General features: G+C 35.3%; 1 protein-coding gene across 2 annotated transcripts; it reads right to left on the bottom strand.

Annotated features, from left to right (window-relative positions):
* Positions 1-1,516: 1,516 nt before the first annotated feature.
* Positions 1,517-17,464, bottom strand: LOC126749267 (uncharacterized). 2 transcript variants are annotated; one of them, XM_050458966.1, is made up of 2 exons: positions 9,538-17,464; positions 1,517-1,899 (listed from the first exon to the last, which is right to left on the bottom strand). In XM_050458966.1, exon 1 carries the CDS (start codon positions 14,460-14,462, stop codon positions 13,218-13,220), a length of 1,245 nt encoding a protein of 414 aa, XP_050314923.1. In that variant the 5' UTR covers positions 14,463-17,464; the 3' UTR covers positions 1,517-1,899; positions 9,538-13,217. The 2 variants fall into 2 exon arrangements, with proteins under 2 accessions (XP_050314923.1, XP_050314922.1); XM_050458965.1 differs by lacking the exon at positions 1,517-1,899 and adding an exon at positions 8,539-8,955.
* Positions 17,465-19,992: the final 2,528 nt, after the last annotated feature.

The following is a 19,992-nucleotide window of genomic DNA, read 5'->3' as shown; positions in this document are numbered from 1 at the left end:
GTTTTGCTTGCTTCCATTCTCTTGGGAATGTACCAGAGTCCAGTAGTTGGTTAAATAGTTCCCTGTAGTATTCAGTATTGTGTTTAACAAGATGCTTTATTAGCTCCGGAGATATCCCATCTGGGCCCGGGGCTTTTTTAGGCTTCAGCTTTGCCGCTGCTTCTAAAATTTCATTGGTATCGAAAATATCACAGTCATTTACGCTATCACCCATAGTTTCGTTATCACAGTTATACTTTTCAAGGGGTAAACCTGTTTCTTTTTTAGGGAGTATAAAGAGCTCTTTTAAGATTAATAGTTTCTCTATTGCGGTTAGATTTGTCTTGGGAATTTGTTGCTTCAGTTGACTCATTACTATTTTATACGCCTGCCCTAATATGTCGCCATCTAATTCATCACATAATTTCGTCCATGAACGCTTCTTTGCCTTATTGATTGCTTTCCTTAGCTCCTTCTTAGCTTTTTTATAAATGTTTTTATGTTGTTCTCGTTCTTCTGCGTTTTTGCACCTTTGAAATTCCCTTCTTTTGTGTTTGGTATTCAAGATTTTTGACTCTACCTCCTCTGTCCACCAATAGGGCATTTGGTAATCCTCGCTGCATCGTATTCTGGGGGTGCTTTTTCTATGTGCGTTTCTGATCATTTGACTATATTTTTTTATATTTGTCGTTTTTCTTTTTTCTACCAGTTCCTTTTTGAATTCTATGGTCATCTTAAGGGCATCTGTGTATCCATTTTTATAGATTTTGTAACGGTTGATTTTTGTTTAAACCATTTTATATATTAATCTAATTCTTTAAAAACAAAGTTTCTTAACTATTTAATCAAACAATTAAAAATTATCGAACTGTATATTACTATTTAATTCACAGCCATCCTGTATAAATAATAGTCGATTGAAAAGAATCCTGGTCTGGCATTCTTTGTACGCGTTCTTCGTTTTTTTTTGGGTTTTTCGCTCACGGTAAACCGCCGAGCATCGGTCATTTTCTGCCCAGATCCACTTCTGTGCAACTAGTACAGACTAAAATCGCTGTTTTGTGGCAATTTAACGCTTTAGTAATTTTTGCGTTCCTTTGTGGATTAATAGCTACAAAATTAGCAAATTAAATGAATTATGTCTCTGTAGGAGTTCTTTTGAAATTCATTTGCTGACTTTGGTCAGGATAAATGGTTTTGGTCTTATAGTAGCATAGAAAATCTTTCGGTAAGTTTCTGAGACTTTATTCCAGCTTAATTGGTTTTTTTGGGTGACTATAATAGGTTTAAATTTATTTTTAGCTTAAATAAATCAATTTATATTGGAGGACTCGAAAGCTAGAACAATTTTATTAATTCTGTTGCTTTCCCATTGCTGAATTCTGAAAGTGTAAAAAAAAAAGTATTTAAAAGCCACAAAATTCCACCATTGTGTAAGTAAAAGATAAACCTATTTTTTGTAATAATTTTATTAATATTAAGACATAAATAATAAGCCAAAAATATTAAAAATAAGTTCTTTATTCATCTTGAGGTTTTGATATTAACTGTACATTTTATTGACACTAAAGAATAATTTTATTACATAATAGCTTACTTCTAAAATTTTATTACAACAAATTAAATAATTAAATTAGTATTCTAAATTTAAATTAAATATTTATTCTTAAATTTATGACAAAAGTTACGTGGGTACTGGGGTATTTTAGGGTTGAAGGATAGGGTGAAAAGAAAGATCCAAAGCAGTTCTATTCTTCCTCATTGGTCTCCAGTTTCCAGATTGGATGAAAGTTAGTTTGGTATAATGAAGCTCCAGATATGTCCAGTTGTTTGATGGTGTCCTCGATTTCTTGAGTCTTTTGTGGTGTCCCAGGCTCCCAGGTAAGTCGTTTTTTTTGTAAATTTGGTGCAGCCTATATGCTGAAAACAAATTGAATAATATATATTTCTTTTGTAATTTAAATTAAGGCTAAATTGAAAACTTACCTATTTTTACTTACCGTGTCCAAAGTGTAATTTTTGCAAGTATTTATTTTATTCAAAAGTAGTGCTTAAGATATTACTTATCGACACAAAAGGTGTGATAACACAGTTTTCTATTTTTTTATATCGGCAGAAGTGTAAACCAAATTGTGATCACAATTAGGTGGGTTTATCTTTGTTGTATTTTTTTATAAGCTTTAATAAGTAATATCATGGTATAATAGCTCGTTTTTTAGTAGTGTTGATATTTTCATAACCTTACGGTTATTCCCCCAATTAAAATTATATAATTAACAACCTAAATTTGAATTAAATTTACCTGTCATTTGAAAATAAATTTTAATGCTTTTATTTGACCTAATTTCCAGAGGCAGAGCTTTAAATTCGTAGATACTTGGGTGTTTATTTTATGCAGTAGTCTTTATAGTAAGTATTGTGTGGCCCTTTACTTAAATTCTATAGGGGTGTTTTAAGGGTAATTTGGTCACTGGCGCCCCTGAGCTTTATTTTATTTACTTCCATTGTTTTAAAGAACTTGCACGACCACTCTCCGAGAGATAGGCTAGCCCAGCACTCTTTTCTTGTCCACCCTTTTATATTGTATTTTATGTTGATCTATGGTTAAATATATGGGTGGCAAAATGGCGCCCTAAACGTGTGTTATTATATTTTTAGCTCTGGAAAATAGGGTTTAATTTTTTTCTTATTGAAATAATGTTTTCAGTGTTTTGGTTTTGGTATTTTGGGATATCTGCAAAAAAAAAGGATTATTTTTTCCTAGTAGATTAAAACAAAACTAGGTTTGGAAAACAAAAAAAAAATTCATAATCTTCTTTTATTAAAATTTAAATAAAAGACTTCGAGTTTATATTTATAACGTAGCATGTTTTGGTCAATCTTCGGTTCAAATTGTGCGTTGTTTTTTTGTTGTTGAGAAATTCTTGTGTATTGTTAAGGTATAAGCGTTGAGTTTTTATGATAATACCGTTGATGTTTATGTAGAATTTTGGTATTTTCTGTGCATGGTAACAAGAGATTTGCTGTTTTAAAATATTATTTTTACAGAAATGCTGGTACAATGCAATTAATACGATTTTAATAATAAATTTTGTAGCGTTTAAGTAATATTGAATGTTTATATCCTTTATTGATGGGTGAAAAATTTTAGTTTTGATTGTTTGAATTTTAATTAAAATTTTTGATATATATTTGGCGGATTGTCCGGTATAATTGTTACTTTGGATTTAAAATACATATATGTAAAAAAAAATAATAATTAAAAAGACTAAAAATTAATTTTTCGGTTTGAAAAATAAATTAAATATTTTTGGGTATACTCTATTTCCTTTTTGGTGAGAGCACAGTGCCTCATTATTTATGCAGAAGTAGCATAAATATAGGGTGAGTCTTCCATTTTTCTACATGTAACAAAATGTTAAACCAGGCTGTTTTTACCAATTTTAAGTGTATTTTTAATGTTAAGTCCTGTATGGTCTCAAATACAATAGGTCGTAAAATTCGGAACAATGGTTTCGAGTTCATTTTTATGACAAACGGGTTGCCAGTGTCGTCCCGTCGATGGATATTGATTTTAATTTTTAAGTTAACTAATTATCTGTTATGAAAAATTTATAAATAATGTTGGATTTTATCTATTATTTATTAGATAAAGATTTTTAGAAAAAGTATGGTTGGTAGGTAGAAACATATATTTATTAAATTAACAAGAAACATTTCTTAAAAACGGAAAAGCCTCATTATAAAACTGTGGCAAATAAAATGAAATATAAAAATTTGTTTTTTTTTTTTATTTATTTATTGACCTTGTGCTGAGCACATTTAGTCACGAGTTCCAATTGGAACAACCTCTATAATTAAAAACTAAATCGGACACTCACAACCGACCATGCCAAATCTGGGACTCGAACCCAGAGCCACACGACTGCTAGGCAGGCACATACCAACCGCGCTGCCGGGGCCGGCAAAAATTTGTTTAATACCGCAATTTGATTGTTTTTTAAATGTTTAAAAAATTGTTGTAAAATTTCATTTTTTTTAATACCAACCAATAATAAATGCAACTCTCCAAACATATCTTGTCATTTATAAGAAAGGTACATAAATATAAGGATCTTTTAATTTATTAACCATATTTACATATATTACAATAAAAATATTTACGAAATATACAAAAAAAAAAAAAATCAATTTATAAATCACACATTTCATTACTCTCGTCGCTTTCATCCGAATCATACATTCTCACTGTTATAACTAAGGGTTCTACAGTTTCTTCTAGAAGATTATCGAGGGTCTACATCTTTTCTTCTTCTTTTATAGCATGATTCACAGCATTGCTCCAGTTTTCTTGGGTAACGTTATCCACTGCTGCTTTCAGAAGTTCTCTCACATCTTTCAATTTAAAGGTTTTATTATTTCTAGCCACAAATCCTTTTACTTGAGCCCAATTTAACTCTATAGGATTTAATTCACAATGGTAAGGTGGCAAACGAAGTACAGTTATATTGTGTTGATTTGCCATTTCGTCAACAACATGTCTTTTATGTTTTATGTGTTCATTTCTTCGTGGTAATCCTTAGTTGACTTCGATTGGAATTCAAACAGACCGCCATTTAAAAATCCTTTATAGCTCCCATTATTTGTAATTATTAATCTGTGGCCCTTACCAGAAGGAGACTTCAAGCCAGTCGATAAACCTTCTAAAAAAGCTTGACGGGAGCTTCCAATATTTTTATCCTGCCAGCACTTGCTCACGGTGTGTCCTTCGTTAAGCTAGGTTTCATCCAAATAATAAATGTTTCTTCCTTTCGATACTCCTTAATTTGCCTTAAATACTTTCTTCTCCAACAGACTATTTCTTCTTATTCTATTTCTTCTTATCTATTAAAATAGATTTTCTATTTTGCTTTTGCCAAGAAAAATGTAATTCGTGTAAAATTTTCCATAATTTTTTTTTCCCATTTCTGGTACATTTTCGTCTTCTTTTATAAGTGTCAAAATTTTGTCGATAGTTGGGATTTCATTCTTAAATTAAAATGAATGTACTGTCCTCCTGATGATATGCTTTGCTGTCTCATCAACTGCTATCGGCTTCCTATCGGCAGTTTTCTTTACACTCTTCTTAGGCAAGTTCTCACGGTTTTCACTTTTTCTGTCACTAAGAAGTCTGTAAATTGTTGCTTTACTTATGCCTGTCATATTGGCACATGTAGAAACTAGATTTCTAGCAGTACATAAAACAGCGATACTATCCCGTATCTCCTGTAATGTTACAGAATATTAATGGTGAATTGGAAAAACTTTTAAAAGAAGGAATCGTTAGACCCAGTAACAGCCCTTGGTCTTCACCAATCTTATAAGTTAAAAAATCTGATGCTTCATGGCGATTTGTTGTAGATTATCGAAAGTTAAACCAATCCACAGTCAAAGATGCCTATCCCATACCTTATGTGCAAGCAACCTTAGATAAACTTAGAGATGGACGCTACATTTCATCACTAGATATTAAGTCAGCCTTTTTTCAGGTACCATTAGAAGAATCGTCGCGACCCCTTACAGCCTTTACAATACCAGGCAAAGGATTATTTGAGTTTTGTCGTTTGCCAATGGGTTTATCAAACTCTCCAGCAACATGGCAACGTTTAATTGACCAAGTTATTGGCCCCGAATTAGAGAAATATGTAATAGTTTATCAAGACGACATCTGTATTATAAGACAAACCTTTGAACAACACATTGAAATCCTGAAGCAAGTTTTTAAAAAACTTAAAGATGCAAATTTGACAGTTTCCAAGGAAAAATGTAAATTCTGTAGACCAGAACTAAAATACCTAGGATATGTGGTGGATAAAAACGGACTACACGTAGACCCGGAGAAAGTAAGCAGTATATTAAATATTTCAACTTCAAAGACTGTCAAGGAAGTTCGTCAAATAATCGGTGTTATCTCATGGTTTCGAAGATTCGTTCCGAATTTCTCTTCTTTAATTGCTCCTTTATCAAAACTTACTAGGAAAAATCAGCGTTTCATTTGGGATCATCACTGTGAGGAGGCATTTCGAAAAATAAAAGACTGTTTGGTTAATGCTCCAGTTATTTCCTGTCTAGATTTTTCATTACCATTTATCGTCCAGACAGATGCGTCAGTCTTTGGATTAGGGGCGGTTTTGTCACAAAAGCAAGCAGAAGGTGAGAAGGTGATTACTTATATCTCTAGGTCACTAAACAAGAATGAAAGACATTACACAGTAACAGAAAGAGAATGTTTAGCAGTTATTTGAAATGTAGAAAAATTACGACCATATTTAGAAGGCTCTAAATTCACTGTAGTTACAGATCACAGTTCTCTTTGTTGGCTCAATAATCTGAAAAATCCCACAGGCAGTCTAGCGAGTTGGGCTATTAGAATGCAAGCATATGATTACACAGTTGTACATAGAAAGGGCAAAGAACATATAGTACCCGATACCTTGTCTCGAACAGTACCTGTTATTGACACGATTAGTCAATCCTCCGATTTAGACTCAGCCACAATAAGTGGTTCAAAAAATTACTTGATAAAGTTTCATCACATCCGACTAAATATTCAACCTTTAGGTTAAACGGTTCTCGACTTTTCAAGCATGTTAAGACAAACCATTCTGCTTTGGCTCAAGATAATGACTTTTGGCGTGAAGTTTACCCCGTTATAAACGAAAAACTTTAATTCAAGATATTCATAACACATATTGTCATGTGGTATCTTTATTGTCATGTGCTATCTTTAAAACCTACAAACTTTTGTGTCAAAAATATTATTGGCCTAAAATGCGCTCTGATGTAGCCAATTTTGTAAGACGTTGTAAGGTGTGTATTTCAGTTAAACCTGAACAGAAAGCTCCTGCTGGATTAATGCTTAGTCCTCAGGCATCAGTTTCCAAGCTATTTCAATTAATTTGTGCAGATTTGTTTGGTCCTCTTCCAAGATCAACTTCGGGTTATACACATATTTTGGTTGTTGTGTGTTGTTTTACAAAGTTTCCATTAATTTTTCCCTTGAGAGCAGCAACTAGTGCTTCAATTTGTCGTTTAATAGAGGACTACGTTATTTTATTATTTTTTTAATTTATTAATTTTATTAACTTATTATTTATTTAACTTATTATTTATTTTTTTAACTTATTATTTTTTAATTTATTTTATTATTTTTACCGAGCGTATCAACAGAATTATGAAAACTATGCTTATGTCTATTGTATCTGAAAACCATCGCTTATGGGATAAACATTTAAATCGTATTGGAGCGGCAATTCGTGGTTCAGTTCATGAGGTGACTGGATATTCTCCTAACTTTATGGTCTTTGGTAGGCAACTTCTGATCAAAAATGAATCAATAGATACGGTAGCTTTTCCTATCTCTTTTGATAGATCAAATTTACCAAGTGAGTATTCTGAGCTCTTACATGATATCTTTAAGGAAGTTAAACAAAAATTAGTTAAGGCTTATGAAGTAAATAAGAAAGTTTATGATTTAAGGCGTCGGCCAGAAGAACTTTTGCCAAATCATTTAGTGTGGCGTCGAAATTATGTCTTATCTGACGCATCAAGATATTTTACGGCTAAACTAGCTCCTCGATTTATAGGACCTTTTGTTGTTGCTAAAAAATTAGGTCCTTGGACTTATGAGTTAAAAAATGATGATGGAAAGTCTTGTGGAGTATGGCACATAAAAGATTTAAAGCGGCATCCTACGGATGATGTAGATTAGAGTAAATAGGTCGTAAGATAGTTTTAGTTTTCTCGGTTTACTTAACGTAAACCTCCTTTTTTAGTGGGGGGGGAATTGTAACGGTTAATTTTTGTTTAAACCATTTTATATATTAATCTAATTCTTTAAAAACAAAGTTTCTTAACTATTTAATCAAACAATTAAAAATTATCGAACTGTATATTACTATTTAATTCACAGCCATCCTGTATAAATAATAGTCGATTGAAAAGAATCCTGGTCTGGCATTCTTTGTACGCGTTCTTCGTTTTTTTTGGGTTTTTCGCTCACGGTAAACCGCCGAGCATCGGTCATTTTCTGCCCAGATCCACTTCTGTGCAACTAGTACAGACTAAAATCGTTGTTTTGTGGCAATTTAACGCTTTAGTAATTTTTGCGTTCCTTTGTGGATTAATAGCTACAAAATTAGCAAATTAAATGAATTATATCTCTGTAGGAGTTCTTTTGAAATTCATTTGCTGACTTTGGTCAGGATAAATGGTTTTGGTCTTATAGTAGCATAGAAAATCTTTCGGTAAGTTTCTGAGACTTTATTCCAGCTTAATTGGTTTTTTTGGGTGACTATAATAGGTTTAAATTTATTTTTAGCTTAAATAAATCAATTTATATTGGAGGACTCGAAAGCTAGAACAATTTTATTAATTCTGTTGCTTTCCCATTGCTGAATTCTGAAAGTGTAAAAAAAAAGTATATAAAAGCCACAAAATTTCACCATTGTGTAAGTAAAAGATAAACCTATTTTTTGTAATAATTTTATTAATATTAAGACATAAATAATAAGCCAAAAATATTAAAAATAAGTTCTTTATTCATCTTGAAGTTTTGATATTAACTGTACATTTTATTGACACTAAAGAATAATTTTATTACATAATAGCTTATTTCTAAAATTTTATTACAACAAATTAAATAATTAAATAAGTACTCTAAATTTAAATTAAATATTTATTCTTAAATTTATGACAAAAGTTACGTGGGTACTGGGGTATTTTAGGGTTGAAGGATAGGGTGAAAAGAAAGATCCAAAGCAGTTATATTCTTCCTCGTTGGTCTCCAGTTTCCAGATTGGATGAAAGTTAGTTTGGTATAATGAAGCTCCAGATATGTCCAGTTGTTTGATGGTGTCCTCGCTTCCTTGAGTCTGTTGTGGTGTCCCAGGCTCCCAGATAAGTCGTTTTTTTTGTAAATTTGGTGCAGCCTATATGCTGAAAATAAATTGAATAATATATATTTCTTTTGTAACTTAAATTAAGGCTAAATTGAAAACTTACCGTGTCCAAAGTGTAATTTTTGCAAGTATTTATTTTATTCAAAAGTAGTGCTTAAGATATTACTTATCGACACAAAAGGTGTGATAACACAGTTTTCTATTTTTTTATATCGGCAGAAGTGTAAACCAAATTGTGATCACAATAAGGTGGGTTTATCTTTGTTGTATTTTTTTATAAGCTTTATTAAGTAATATCATGGTATAATAGCTCGTTTTTTTAGTAGTGTTGATATTTTCATAACCTTACGGTTATTCCCCCAATTAAAATTATATAATTAACAACCTAAATTTGAATTAAATTTACCTGTCATTTGAAAATAAATTTTAAAGCTTTTATTTGACCCTAATTTCCAGAGGCAGAGCTTTTACAAGACTTAAAATTCGTAGATACTTGGGTGTTTATTTTATGCAGTAGTTTTTATAGTAAGTATTGTGTGGCCCTTTACTTAAATTCTATAGGGGTGTTTTAAGGGTAATTTGGTCACTGGCGCCCCTGAGCTTTATTTTATTTACTTACTTTGTTTTAAAGAACTTGCACGACCACTCTCCGCGAGATAGGCTAGTCCAGCACTCTTTTCTTGTCCACCCTTTTATATTGCATTTTATGTTGACCTATGGTTAAATATATGGGTGGCAATTTGTTGCCGCCTGGGATTTTCGAGTTGTAGTTGTGTCCTTATATAGTTGTGGTCGCTCATTGTTGATTCATCAAGGACTTTCCATGTAGCGTTATTATTACTTAGTTTCGTGCATACCATTGTAAGGTCTATATATGAGTATCCATTTCATCTCTCTGGAGTGGGTACAGTTCATCATTTAGGACTTGCAGGTCGACGGCCATTATCCATTCTAGAAGTGCAGTCCCTTTTTTATTGTGACATTACCTCCCCAATATTGATTCTTAGCATTAAAATCCCCTGTTATTATTATTATTTTTGTCAGATTGGCTCTATTTCTTGTCAACTCCAAGTCCGTTAGTTCAAGTAGGTTGAGTAGCAGTCGACAAATTCTACATATATGTGCAATTTGAGCTAATATATACGCTATATAGTGAAAATGCCATGGTTTGCACATTCACAAAGTGTTCTCCTTGGTTCTATTTTATAACAGAATATTGTTTACTTGAATTTATTATAGCTACAGTGGCCTGTTCGTTTTGATATATGTTTTTTCTGCTTTGACATTTTTTCTTGTGTGGTTCACATATAAAGTCGCATTTTTTTTTGGAGGCCTGTAAAATTTGCCATATCATGGGCGGCCAGGCAGCCGTTTGTGTTTATTTATAGAATATTCAGCGCCATTTTATATATTTAGTTTAGCATAATAGCATTATCGCAGATTATGTCTTTGTCAATATTTTTTTCTTCTTTTTGGTTGTCTTGAGCAGCTTGTTCTCTTACTTTTCTTATACTTTTTCTTTGAGTAGCAAGGGCATTCTTGTATATGACGCATCGCCCAGATCCTGCCCTGTGCCCTGTCTGTCTGCATAGAGGACAGGCCTCTTCTTTTTTGCATGTTGTAGCAAGATGGCCCATAGCCCCACATTTAAAGCAAGATCTATCGACGCCCATACAGTTCTTGGTTCCGTGGTCGTATTCCCAACACTTTTTGCATCTAGTCAGTATTATCCGCTCCTCCATGTTGCAGCTTACGATTCCAATTCTTATATCACCTTGTTGGATCAGCTTAGCAGCGTTAGCGTCACTTAGAGATAGTGATACCGCTAAAGTGCTGCCAGCATTTGGTCGAAACTCGCTTAATTTAAATTCTGTGTCTTTTAATTTTCCTAACTTAGACTCTATGGCTTCTATCACTTCTTCCTTTGTAGTGGTTTCATCCATACCTTTTAGGTGTATGGTTTGTGGTAGCTCCGGGCTTAGGCCCTTTACGCTGGTGTGCGACTCTTGAACTCTTTCCTTTATAGCCGCTATGGTATTTTGTAGAGCTATGGTCTCAGCTTGTTTTTTCTCAGTAATGATTAGCACTGATCCGTCCTTTGTTTACCGTACACTCTTTATGATATCCCTGATTTTCGGGTCTGTGATTGCCTTTTTTATTTCCACCAGTGTATCCTTATAGGCCTGTCCTTTCTTGTTCACAACAAGTGCGTAAGTACTGCCTTCCTTATTTCTTTCTTGGCTTAAGATTTTTCTTGTATTGCCCTCCATGCTTTTTTGACTTGTGGTGTATATTATTACCATTGTCTCAGTGTCATGGAACACCGCTTCAACCAGTTTTTGAAGTTTTTGTAGTGTCATTGACTTGATGTGATGTAATGCAATACATTTATGCCCGATATAGGCCTCTTTTAGTCTTTGGAGCTGTGCCTATATCGTTTGTTACTCAGTTATTTTTATTCTGACCACCTCTTGTTCTTCAGTCTTAATATCTCCATTATCGGTTTTGTATTTGGTAGTCCGATACAGAGTACCGTAATCGTCTTTAATCTCTGCTAGTTCGGGAAATTTAAATCGGTATGTCCTTTGAATGCTTTCTTTCATTTCTTCGTCTTTTGGCTCTACGAAGACAACTTTTACTTTAGAATCCTTACAGTCTGTAGGGTCGCCGATCTTAATTTTAGTATTTTTAAAAATACTATTTGCCCACTGTTTATCCACAATTATAAGGAAATGTTTATATGGCATCTCTGTGTCTATGGTGTCTAATTTGTTTTGTTTTTCCGGTTTTGTTTCACAAGTTTTGCATGCTATATTTGTTCCTTTAGAGTTATTTCTTTCAAGAATAATCAGGTCCTCTAGCTTTTTTATCTCATTTTTGTAGCCCACCTCTTGTTCTGTCTTTAATAGTTTGTCTAATTTGTGTTCCTGTACTATGCTTCTTAACAGGGACTTCATATGTGCAAATATATCTTTTATTTCTCTGTGTACGTTTCTATTTTCAGAGATAAATTTTTCCATTTCCCCTACCTTTTTTTGTAAATCATTGATTTTCGGGGAAGTCTCGATGTCCTTTATGCGCTCTGCCAGGGGTGGACTGTTAGTGCACGCCTTTCGCTTCTTGCTTGGGTTAGTTATGTCCTTTTCTGCTACTAGAGTATCTTCGTTCATACTAGGTGGTGTTCTTTGGATCGAGCTCCTTCTTTCAAAGGGATTTAACCCTGTCTGTGGTGGTGTTCCAGTTGCAGTCCTCGTCCCAGCCTGGTTCCCTACCGAGGACGATAAACAGTAGCTTGCTGGCGGTCGGGGCAGGCCTGTTTCATCACCCGCGACACCGACCGGTACGGGGGATCCCTCCCCTGCACTGTAAACCGATTTTCTTTGTTGCTTCTATCTACCCCATATGTTTTCTTCAAGGTCGCTACAGAGCTCATTCCATTTTTGTTTTTTGCTTTTTTTTTTTCGTTTTTAAGTTGCTTTTTTGTTTCTTTGTAGTTTGTTAGCGCTTCTTCAGTAAGCTTGTTTTGTTTCTTCATGCGCATGATTTTTCTTCTTAGACTAGTACAGTTTTTTCTTATTATATTTATTGTTTCATTCCACCAGTATTGCGGTTTACGGTTTGGGCTATTTGGTTTAATTTGCTTAAAGTGTTTATCGCATAGCTTTCGTATTACGTCGGTATAATCTTCTGTTCTTATATCTGTGTCTGTTATTTTTGTAAGACCGGAGTCCTCGGCAAAATTTTTCATTTTACAGATTCTTCTGCCCTTTTGTCCGTTTTGTTTTGCCCATGTACCTCGAAAAGAATTGAGCAGTGGTCACTTAGGTTTTCGGCATGTTGTTCCAGCCTCCAGTTAGCGACTCTCATGTAGATTAAGGGTAACGTCAAGGTAAAATCGATGCGCGAATTGCCCGTAGAGCTCAAGAAAGTAGGGTCGTTTCCCTGGCTGGCTACTACAAGTTCCTCCTATGCTATCCAGTCAGAGAGGATTTGTCCTCTGGCGTTTTGTATTTTAGACCCAATTATAGGAGTCTTTGCATTTAGAATAACTTCTTTATTCGTAGTTCTTCTATGGGTACTGATATCATGGAGGAGTCTCTCAAGATTTTCATCCTCAACATTTGGAGACATATATACAGAGTACAGGACACAGTTTTCCAATTCCACCGCAGCAAAGCCGTGTCCTTAGGTTAAGTTAGGTTAGGTTAGGTGTTATAGAGGTTTTAACAGTTGTAATCTTATGGTCAATGTAGATAAAAATATTAGTGTCGAGATCACATATGAAATTTTTACTTAGAGCTATATTCGGTTCCTGTCAGAGGAAAATGTCAAGGTGGCTTTTTGTAATATCACTATAGAGCAGGTCGTGTGCGGCTCTACACCGATTGATGTTAATTTTAGCTCGGTGACCTTCTTCCCTTTACCAGAGTTTTGCGCTTGTACCTTTTTTGAATCCTCTCTTCTCCTATTAGAGAGGGACCTCTTAAATGTATGGCATCTTGCAGTACCCGCTCTGTGCCCAGGGATGTGGCAGAGAGGGCAGTACTCATCTTCTTCGCATTCCTTAACAGCGTGTCCAGTTTTGCCACACCTATAACACAGTGAAGTTCTATTTGGTCCATCACAATTTTGTGTATTATGGTCGTATGACCAGCAGGTACTACATCTTTCCATACGAATTTGCTTTTGTAGTATGCATCTCACTAACCCTACACGGAGAAATCTATTTTGGGTCAGCTGATCTGCCTCTTTCGATGGGATTTTAACACTGGCTGTCAAGGTGCAATTTGCGACTTCTCTTACTTGTCCAAGCGAAATATCTTCATTTTTTAGAGTTGGAGCCTTCTCTAGAAGAGCATTAATAATTTCTTGTTTTTCGGCAGATTTTTCCAGCCCCTTAATAAATATTGTTGTTTTGTCTTCATCATTTGATAATCGGCCCGTGCTGGTTCTAACTTCAAGCGAACTTTGTTTGAGTGTCGATTCTATGTTTTGTAATGCTTCCAAGTTTTTTTCAGTTGTAATTAACAGGTTTCCTGTCTTAGTTGTCCTTATCGACCTAATGCATTCCTTATGCTCAGATTTGCCTATTTTTTGTTTTACCTCCTTAAGTACCTGGGAGTAGTCCTGGTTTTTATTATCCACTATTATCGCATAGGTCTCTCTTTCTCGTATCCGTGGACCTTGGTTACTTGCCCTATTTGTGTTTTCCCCATGCTGTCCGGTGGTGTATATTTGGATCTTTATGTTTGTTTGGTGGAAGATTGCTTCGACCAGTTTTCTAAGGTAGTTTGTGGAGCAGTTTTGTATCTGGTGTATAGTCACCATCCCATTGTTGTCCAGAGAGTCCCTTAGCATGATTAAGTTTTCCCACAGTTCTGCCTCATTATCGTTATACCTTATAACTACTAGTTTGTGTGTGACTTCTGAGCAGCCTTTTGTAGTTTTCGTTTTTGTAATGACTTCTAAAGATTCGTAGCCTTCCACCGTGTATTCGATTTCAGGGAATCGTATTTTATATTGGCTTTGTATGCCTTTCTCCATCTGCTGATCATTTGGTTCTACTAATATAACTTTAGTAGAGGCGTTGCAATATTTATTGGGTTTCCTACTATGATTTCTGTATTTTTGAAGACCCCTTCTTCAAACTTTTTGTTTGATATTTTTTTCTAGTCCTCGTAGCTGTTTGACGTTGCAGGTCTTCTTCATGTACAAAGTCTTGGTGTTTGTCATATGTTTGTGTGCCGATTGTTCTTGTTTTGAATTTATTTACTTGTTCGTTAGTGTTAGTGTTTTCTGTGTCCCTGTTTTTTATTGGACTTGTTTGACTGTCTACCTCGAAAGTCATTTTCTTTATTTTTTCACTTTTAATATCTTCTAGTAATTCCTTTATACATTGTTGCTTTAGTACTTCTACCTGTCTTCTTAGTTTTATGTTTGCTTCTTTTACTTCTCTTTTTGTATTATTTTCAATGTGTTTGTTTAAAAACTCGCTGGCTAGAATTATGTTGTCAATGGTTTCGTTCAGGATCAGTCATCAGATCAGACTTCTTGTATGGTTCATCATCCATTTCTAGTGATCTGTCAAAGGACGTATCTGATATTTTTCTTGTTTTTTTCATTTTTTGGTGAAACACAGGCGGTCAGACTATTGCTTCTGTTTCTTGCCATCATTTTTATTACATTTACAGGATTTGGATTTCTTCCTTTTTTCTTTCAGAGAGGTTCCAGTCGCGCTATTCTGCTCTATGACCTGGTTTCCTGTCAGTGGAGCTGGGCAGTAGGTTGCTGATGGTCGGGCGGGGCCTGCTCGCTCACCCGCGGCACCGACCGGTACTGAGGTGTCCCTCCCCTGCACCGTAAACTTCGGTTCTTGGTTTGTATTTTTCATTTTAGTAGGTTTTTTTGTTCCGTGTCCATTGCCATGTCATAGTCGATATATCCATTTTTTTTTTCTTTTTTTAATTTTTTTTTTCAGGTAGGATGGTGGAAAGAAAAGGAGTCTCCTAGCCCTCGTTACCTAATAGCGTCGGAGGGGAAAAGTGGTTGCTGCCAGGCAGCGAAACCGTGTGATAAGGATAGCGTTTACAGGGTAAGTAGGGTGAGAGTACTGGATAACATTTTTTTTTTTTTTTTTTTTTTAGGAGGCGCTACGAGTAAGCGCCTGAGCCGTCCTTTGCAGACAGTCGTCCAACCGGGCACAATGGGTGTTTAAGGCTGGACGGCTGTCTGAGCCCCCTCCATCAGCGACAAGGTCTAGCGGCTCCTCGAAGGGGAACCCAACCCAACCCAACCTAACCCTTTTTTTTTTTGTATAGCGATGAAATGCATTTACGCTGGTTACAGTGATGAGAAAATGTAACCAGCACTGTGGGACTCGGTTAGACCCATCCCATACCCACTAAAACACCGCTGGCCCCTTTGCCGATGGAAGGGGAAGCATTTGAACTGGAATTATCCTATTGGATTTCGCATCAGTTCTTACCCCGGGCCGTATTTTTCTCTATTAGAGAACTATATGTCTTGACTATTTTCTAATTCTAATTTGAGCTGTGTTTTTTCTTGCATTATCGTCTCTAATAATTTTTCGATCTTTCTCCAGTTTTCTTTTGATTTTAACATTTTTTCTACTAGGTTTTCCGGGTTTAGGCTCCCTGTAGTATTAAATAATATATTTCTATTTTCCGTCCATAGGTCACATTTAAAAATCGTGTGTTCTGCGTCATCCCTTTCGTGACAATATAAACATTTATCGTTTGTTTTCTTTTTTATTTTTTGAAGGTATGTACTAAAGGTTCCATGCTCTGTAAAACATTGCGTTGTGTAGTAATTTAATTCTCCCCACTTTCTGTCTATCCATCTTTTGATATTTTGTATCAGGCGATATGTCCAGCGCCCTTTTTCTGATCTTTCCCATTCTATTTACCATTTTTGAATAGTATGTTCTCTTTCCCTGTTTTTATCCGCTTCAGTGTTGCTGCCCTGTTCCATAAGTGCCTTTCTTTCCTGTGCAAGTAGATGCAGCGGAGATAGAATTGCCAGGACTAGTACTGCATCTGTGGAAACTGTACAGTATGCGCTACATATGCGCAGAGCCATTGGTCTTTGTGTAGATTTTATGGTCTGCAAATATTTAGTAAAATTGGCTGCTCTTTCCCAAATCGGTGCTCCATACATCATTATTGACTGTGTTGTCATTGCCAACGTTCTACGTTTCATTGATGTAGGACCTTTTATATTGGGGAGAACTGCCATTAGTGCTTTGGTGACCTTTAGTGTAGTTTAGTTTTTTGCGTGCTTCTTGTAAATGTTTTCCAAAATTTAGATGGCGATCTAGTGTCATACCAAGGTATTTTACTATTGGGACTGGTTTGATGTCAATTCCATTTAGATTAAACTGTATTTCTCCTTGAGGTCTATGACATAACAAAATGGCTTCTGTTTTTTCGGGGGCAAGTTGAAGTGCGTTCCATTCCATCCATAGGTCGATTTCGTATAAGACTTCGTTTGTGATTATTACTAGTTCCCTTGGAACCTTTGATGATACGAGCATTGCCAGGCATCGGCATAGCAGATCAGCTTTACCTTGGGTCTTTGTAGGGTCATGACATCGTCGTATAAAATTAACCATAGTAGCGGGCCAAGTACAGATCCTTGGGGTACTCCGCCACCAATATCCTTTTCTATATCCTTTGCTACTATGATTTTCCTGTCTTTAAGATGCAATAATGTTTATAAGGTACGTGCTTATTCCTTTCTCTCTGAGTTTGCGTATAATTAATGGCCATGATGCAGAGTTGAAAGCATTCTTGACGTCTAAAAGAACTAGGGCGTGATATGTACCTTCTAGTTCTCGCACTGTATTGCATATTTCTCTGATAGCGTGCATTGTGCTCTTTCCCTTGGTAAAACCAAACTGCGCATGGTTTATACACCCCTTACTTTCTATTTCCTCCGCCATTCTCTTTTTAATAAGATTTTCGTAGACTTTTGCGATGCAGTTTATTAAACATATTGGTCTGTCTTTTTCTTGGTGGTGTTGGATTTTTTGTTGAAAATCAGTGTTCATTTTTTCTTTATTTGTGAAACCAAATGTATACATTACTTTCGGCGCCATTGTACCATCTGTTATTTGCCTCATAACGTAGTTATGGTCACTCATAGATGGTACATCTATGACTCCCCATACGGGATTTTTTGTAATAATTTGTTCACAGACTGCTGTTATATCTATAAAGGATGAGCCATTCCACCTTTCCATAGTGGGAGATATTCCGTTGTTAATGACGTTAAGTCCGAGGGACAGGAACCATTCCATTAGCACGTTCCCACGTTCGTTTATCACTTCTCCACCCCATTGTGGGTTCTTAGCGTTAAAATCACTCGCTACTATGATCTTTTTATTTTGAGTGTAATTTTTTATATCAAATTCAATTTCCGTTATGCCTTGTGTAAACGTATTTATTGTGCAGTTAGGGCTGATATAGATACTATATATAGAGTAATGTTCTAGTTCCACACATACAAAATATGTACCAGTCCTATATTTTGTCACAGTCAAGTTTTGGCTTACATTAATGATAGCAGCTGTTATTGGTTCGTTATTATATATATTACGATTATTTTTAAATTTTTTCAAATTAGGCTCGCTTATCAAAATTAGGTCGCATTTGTTCTTTTTTGCCGTGAGCATTGCCATATCATGCGCGGCAAGACTTCGATTCGTATTTATTTGTAAGATTTTTATTGTGAAGATCGGAATTTTTGTTGTTCTTTATTTTCTAGCATATCTTCTTTAAAAGCTTTACAAGTTGCAGTTCCAGTTGCATGTCCTTCCTTTTCACATAGCGGGCAAAAAGCATTTTTTGTGCATTGATCACGTATATGTCCTTCTTCGGCACATCTTAGGCAGCATTTAGTTCTCGTGTTTTTGCACATTGTGTTTCGATGCCCATATGCCCAGCATCTGCCGCACCTCATCAAATCTTTTCGTTCCTGTATTCTGCAGATGTTGAAACCAATTCGTACTCTGGCGTGTTTTATTAGTCTTTCGGCATCTTCTCGGTTAGCCTTGATTGTCGCTGATCGTGAATTGCCCCTATTTGAACGAAGAGCTTTGACTTCAAATTGATCCTCTATACTACCAGTCGCTTCTAGGGCATATTTGATGTCCTCTATAGTTGATATTGTGTCGATGCCATGTATATGCAACATTTTCTGTGCCTTTGGGTTGAGTAGTCTCACTTTATGTTCTCCGTTAACGATATCTTCTATTTTTTGTTTTATTTCGCTGCCCAATCCCTTTTTTGTGACAGATATTAAAAGGTCTCCATTTGTTGTGCTTCTTGCCATTTGTATCTGATTCACTGTATCTGAGTCTTTTATGTTTTCCTTCATACGTTTAAGTGTTTCCGCATAAGACTTATTATTACTCTCAATAATAATCGCTTCCGTCCTCTCTTTTTTCCCTTCTAAATTCTCGTTTTTATTTAGGAATAGACTATATAGAAATCACTTCTAGCATCTTTCTGTACTCCTGGTAAGATTTTATACCAGGAGGTATGGTAGATGAAAGTTCCTTTACGTCAGCGCTAAGCCTATTTTTTATTTCTCTTAAGGTTTTGAATGTCTTCTCCATGTTTGGTCTGCCCTGTTCATTGTGAGAAATAAAGGCAGCTGTCACCGTTTTAGTTAAGGATATTTTTTGGCCATTTTCGTCCAAGTAGCTTGTGCATTGTTCGATTGTATTTATACTTCCACTCCTTACTGTGTTTCCTTCCGCTGTTTCCGGAAATCGGTCCAAAAATCGCTTGCAATTGTTTGATCTATTTTTTGGGTCTGCGCCTGCCAAAAAAAAGAAATTTTTCCACTTGATTTTTAGTATGTCAGATTTGTTAAGCTTAGTGACCTGATAGTTATTTGAATTCCATTCAAATTTTGAAACTTTTTCAAAATCCTCAAAGTTTTCTATTTTGGATTCTAAGAGGAAGCTTTCAGTTTGTTGGCATCTCTTACACTGGTTGTTTGCTTGCTGCACCCTTATTTTTTCCTAGCTCACCGCTAGCCGTTTTTTGGTAACTCTCTTCCATCTCCTGCATCTTAAGTTTGTTGTTTCGGCACTCTGCTTTGACTGATGCTATGGCGGACCTCATTTCCATAGCATGTTCCTTGACCTTAACATGAACGTTCCTGTTCTCTTTAGTAAAGTTGTGAAGAGTTAAGATTAGGTCGGAGAGTCTATTTAATTTTGGGTACATTTCTTCTTCTGCATCTTGCGGGCTTGTTGAAATTTTTTTCCTTTTTTTAGTTTGAACGACCGTCCATAAAGTTCCCTCTTTAGAGAGTTTGGAATCGGTTGATGCCTGGAACAGATTCCTTTTATTAGCCTGTTCGGATCTGATTTAACCAATTTCCCGCCGAGATGAGGCTACAGCTGTATCTGTCTCACTCTCAGAAATGAAAGTTTCCTCAAGGTTTATATTTTCTGTTTAATTTAACATATTTTTTCTCTCTTCCTCAGATTTTTTTGTCTCCTGTGTTCCCAAAGTTAGAGGAGGTGATCTTGTTAGGCTCT

Source organism: Anthonomus grandis, chromosome 23 (assembly GCF_022605725.1).
Source record: "Anthonomus grandis grandis chromosome 23, icAntGran1.3, whole genome shotgun sequence".
NCBI lineage: Eukaryota > Metazoa > Arthropoda > Insecta > Coleoptera > Curculionidae > Anthonomus > Anthonomus grandis.
The sequence above is the reverse complement of the archived record's forward strand: the minus strand, read 5'-3'. Positions and strand labels throughout refer to the sequence as shown.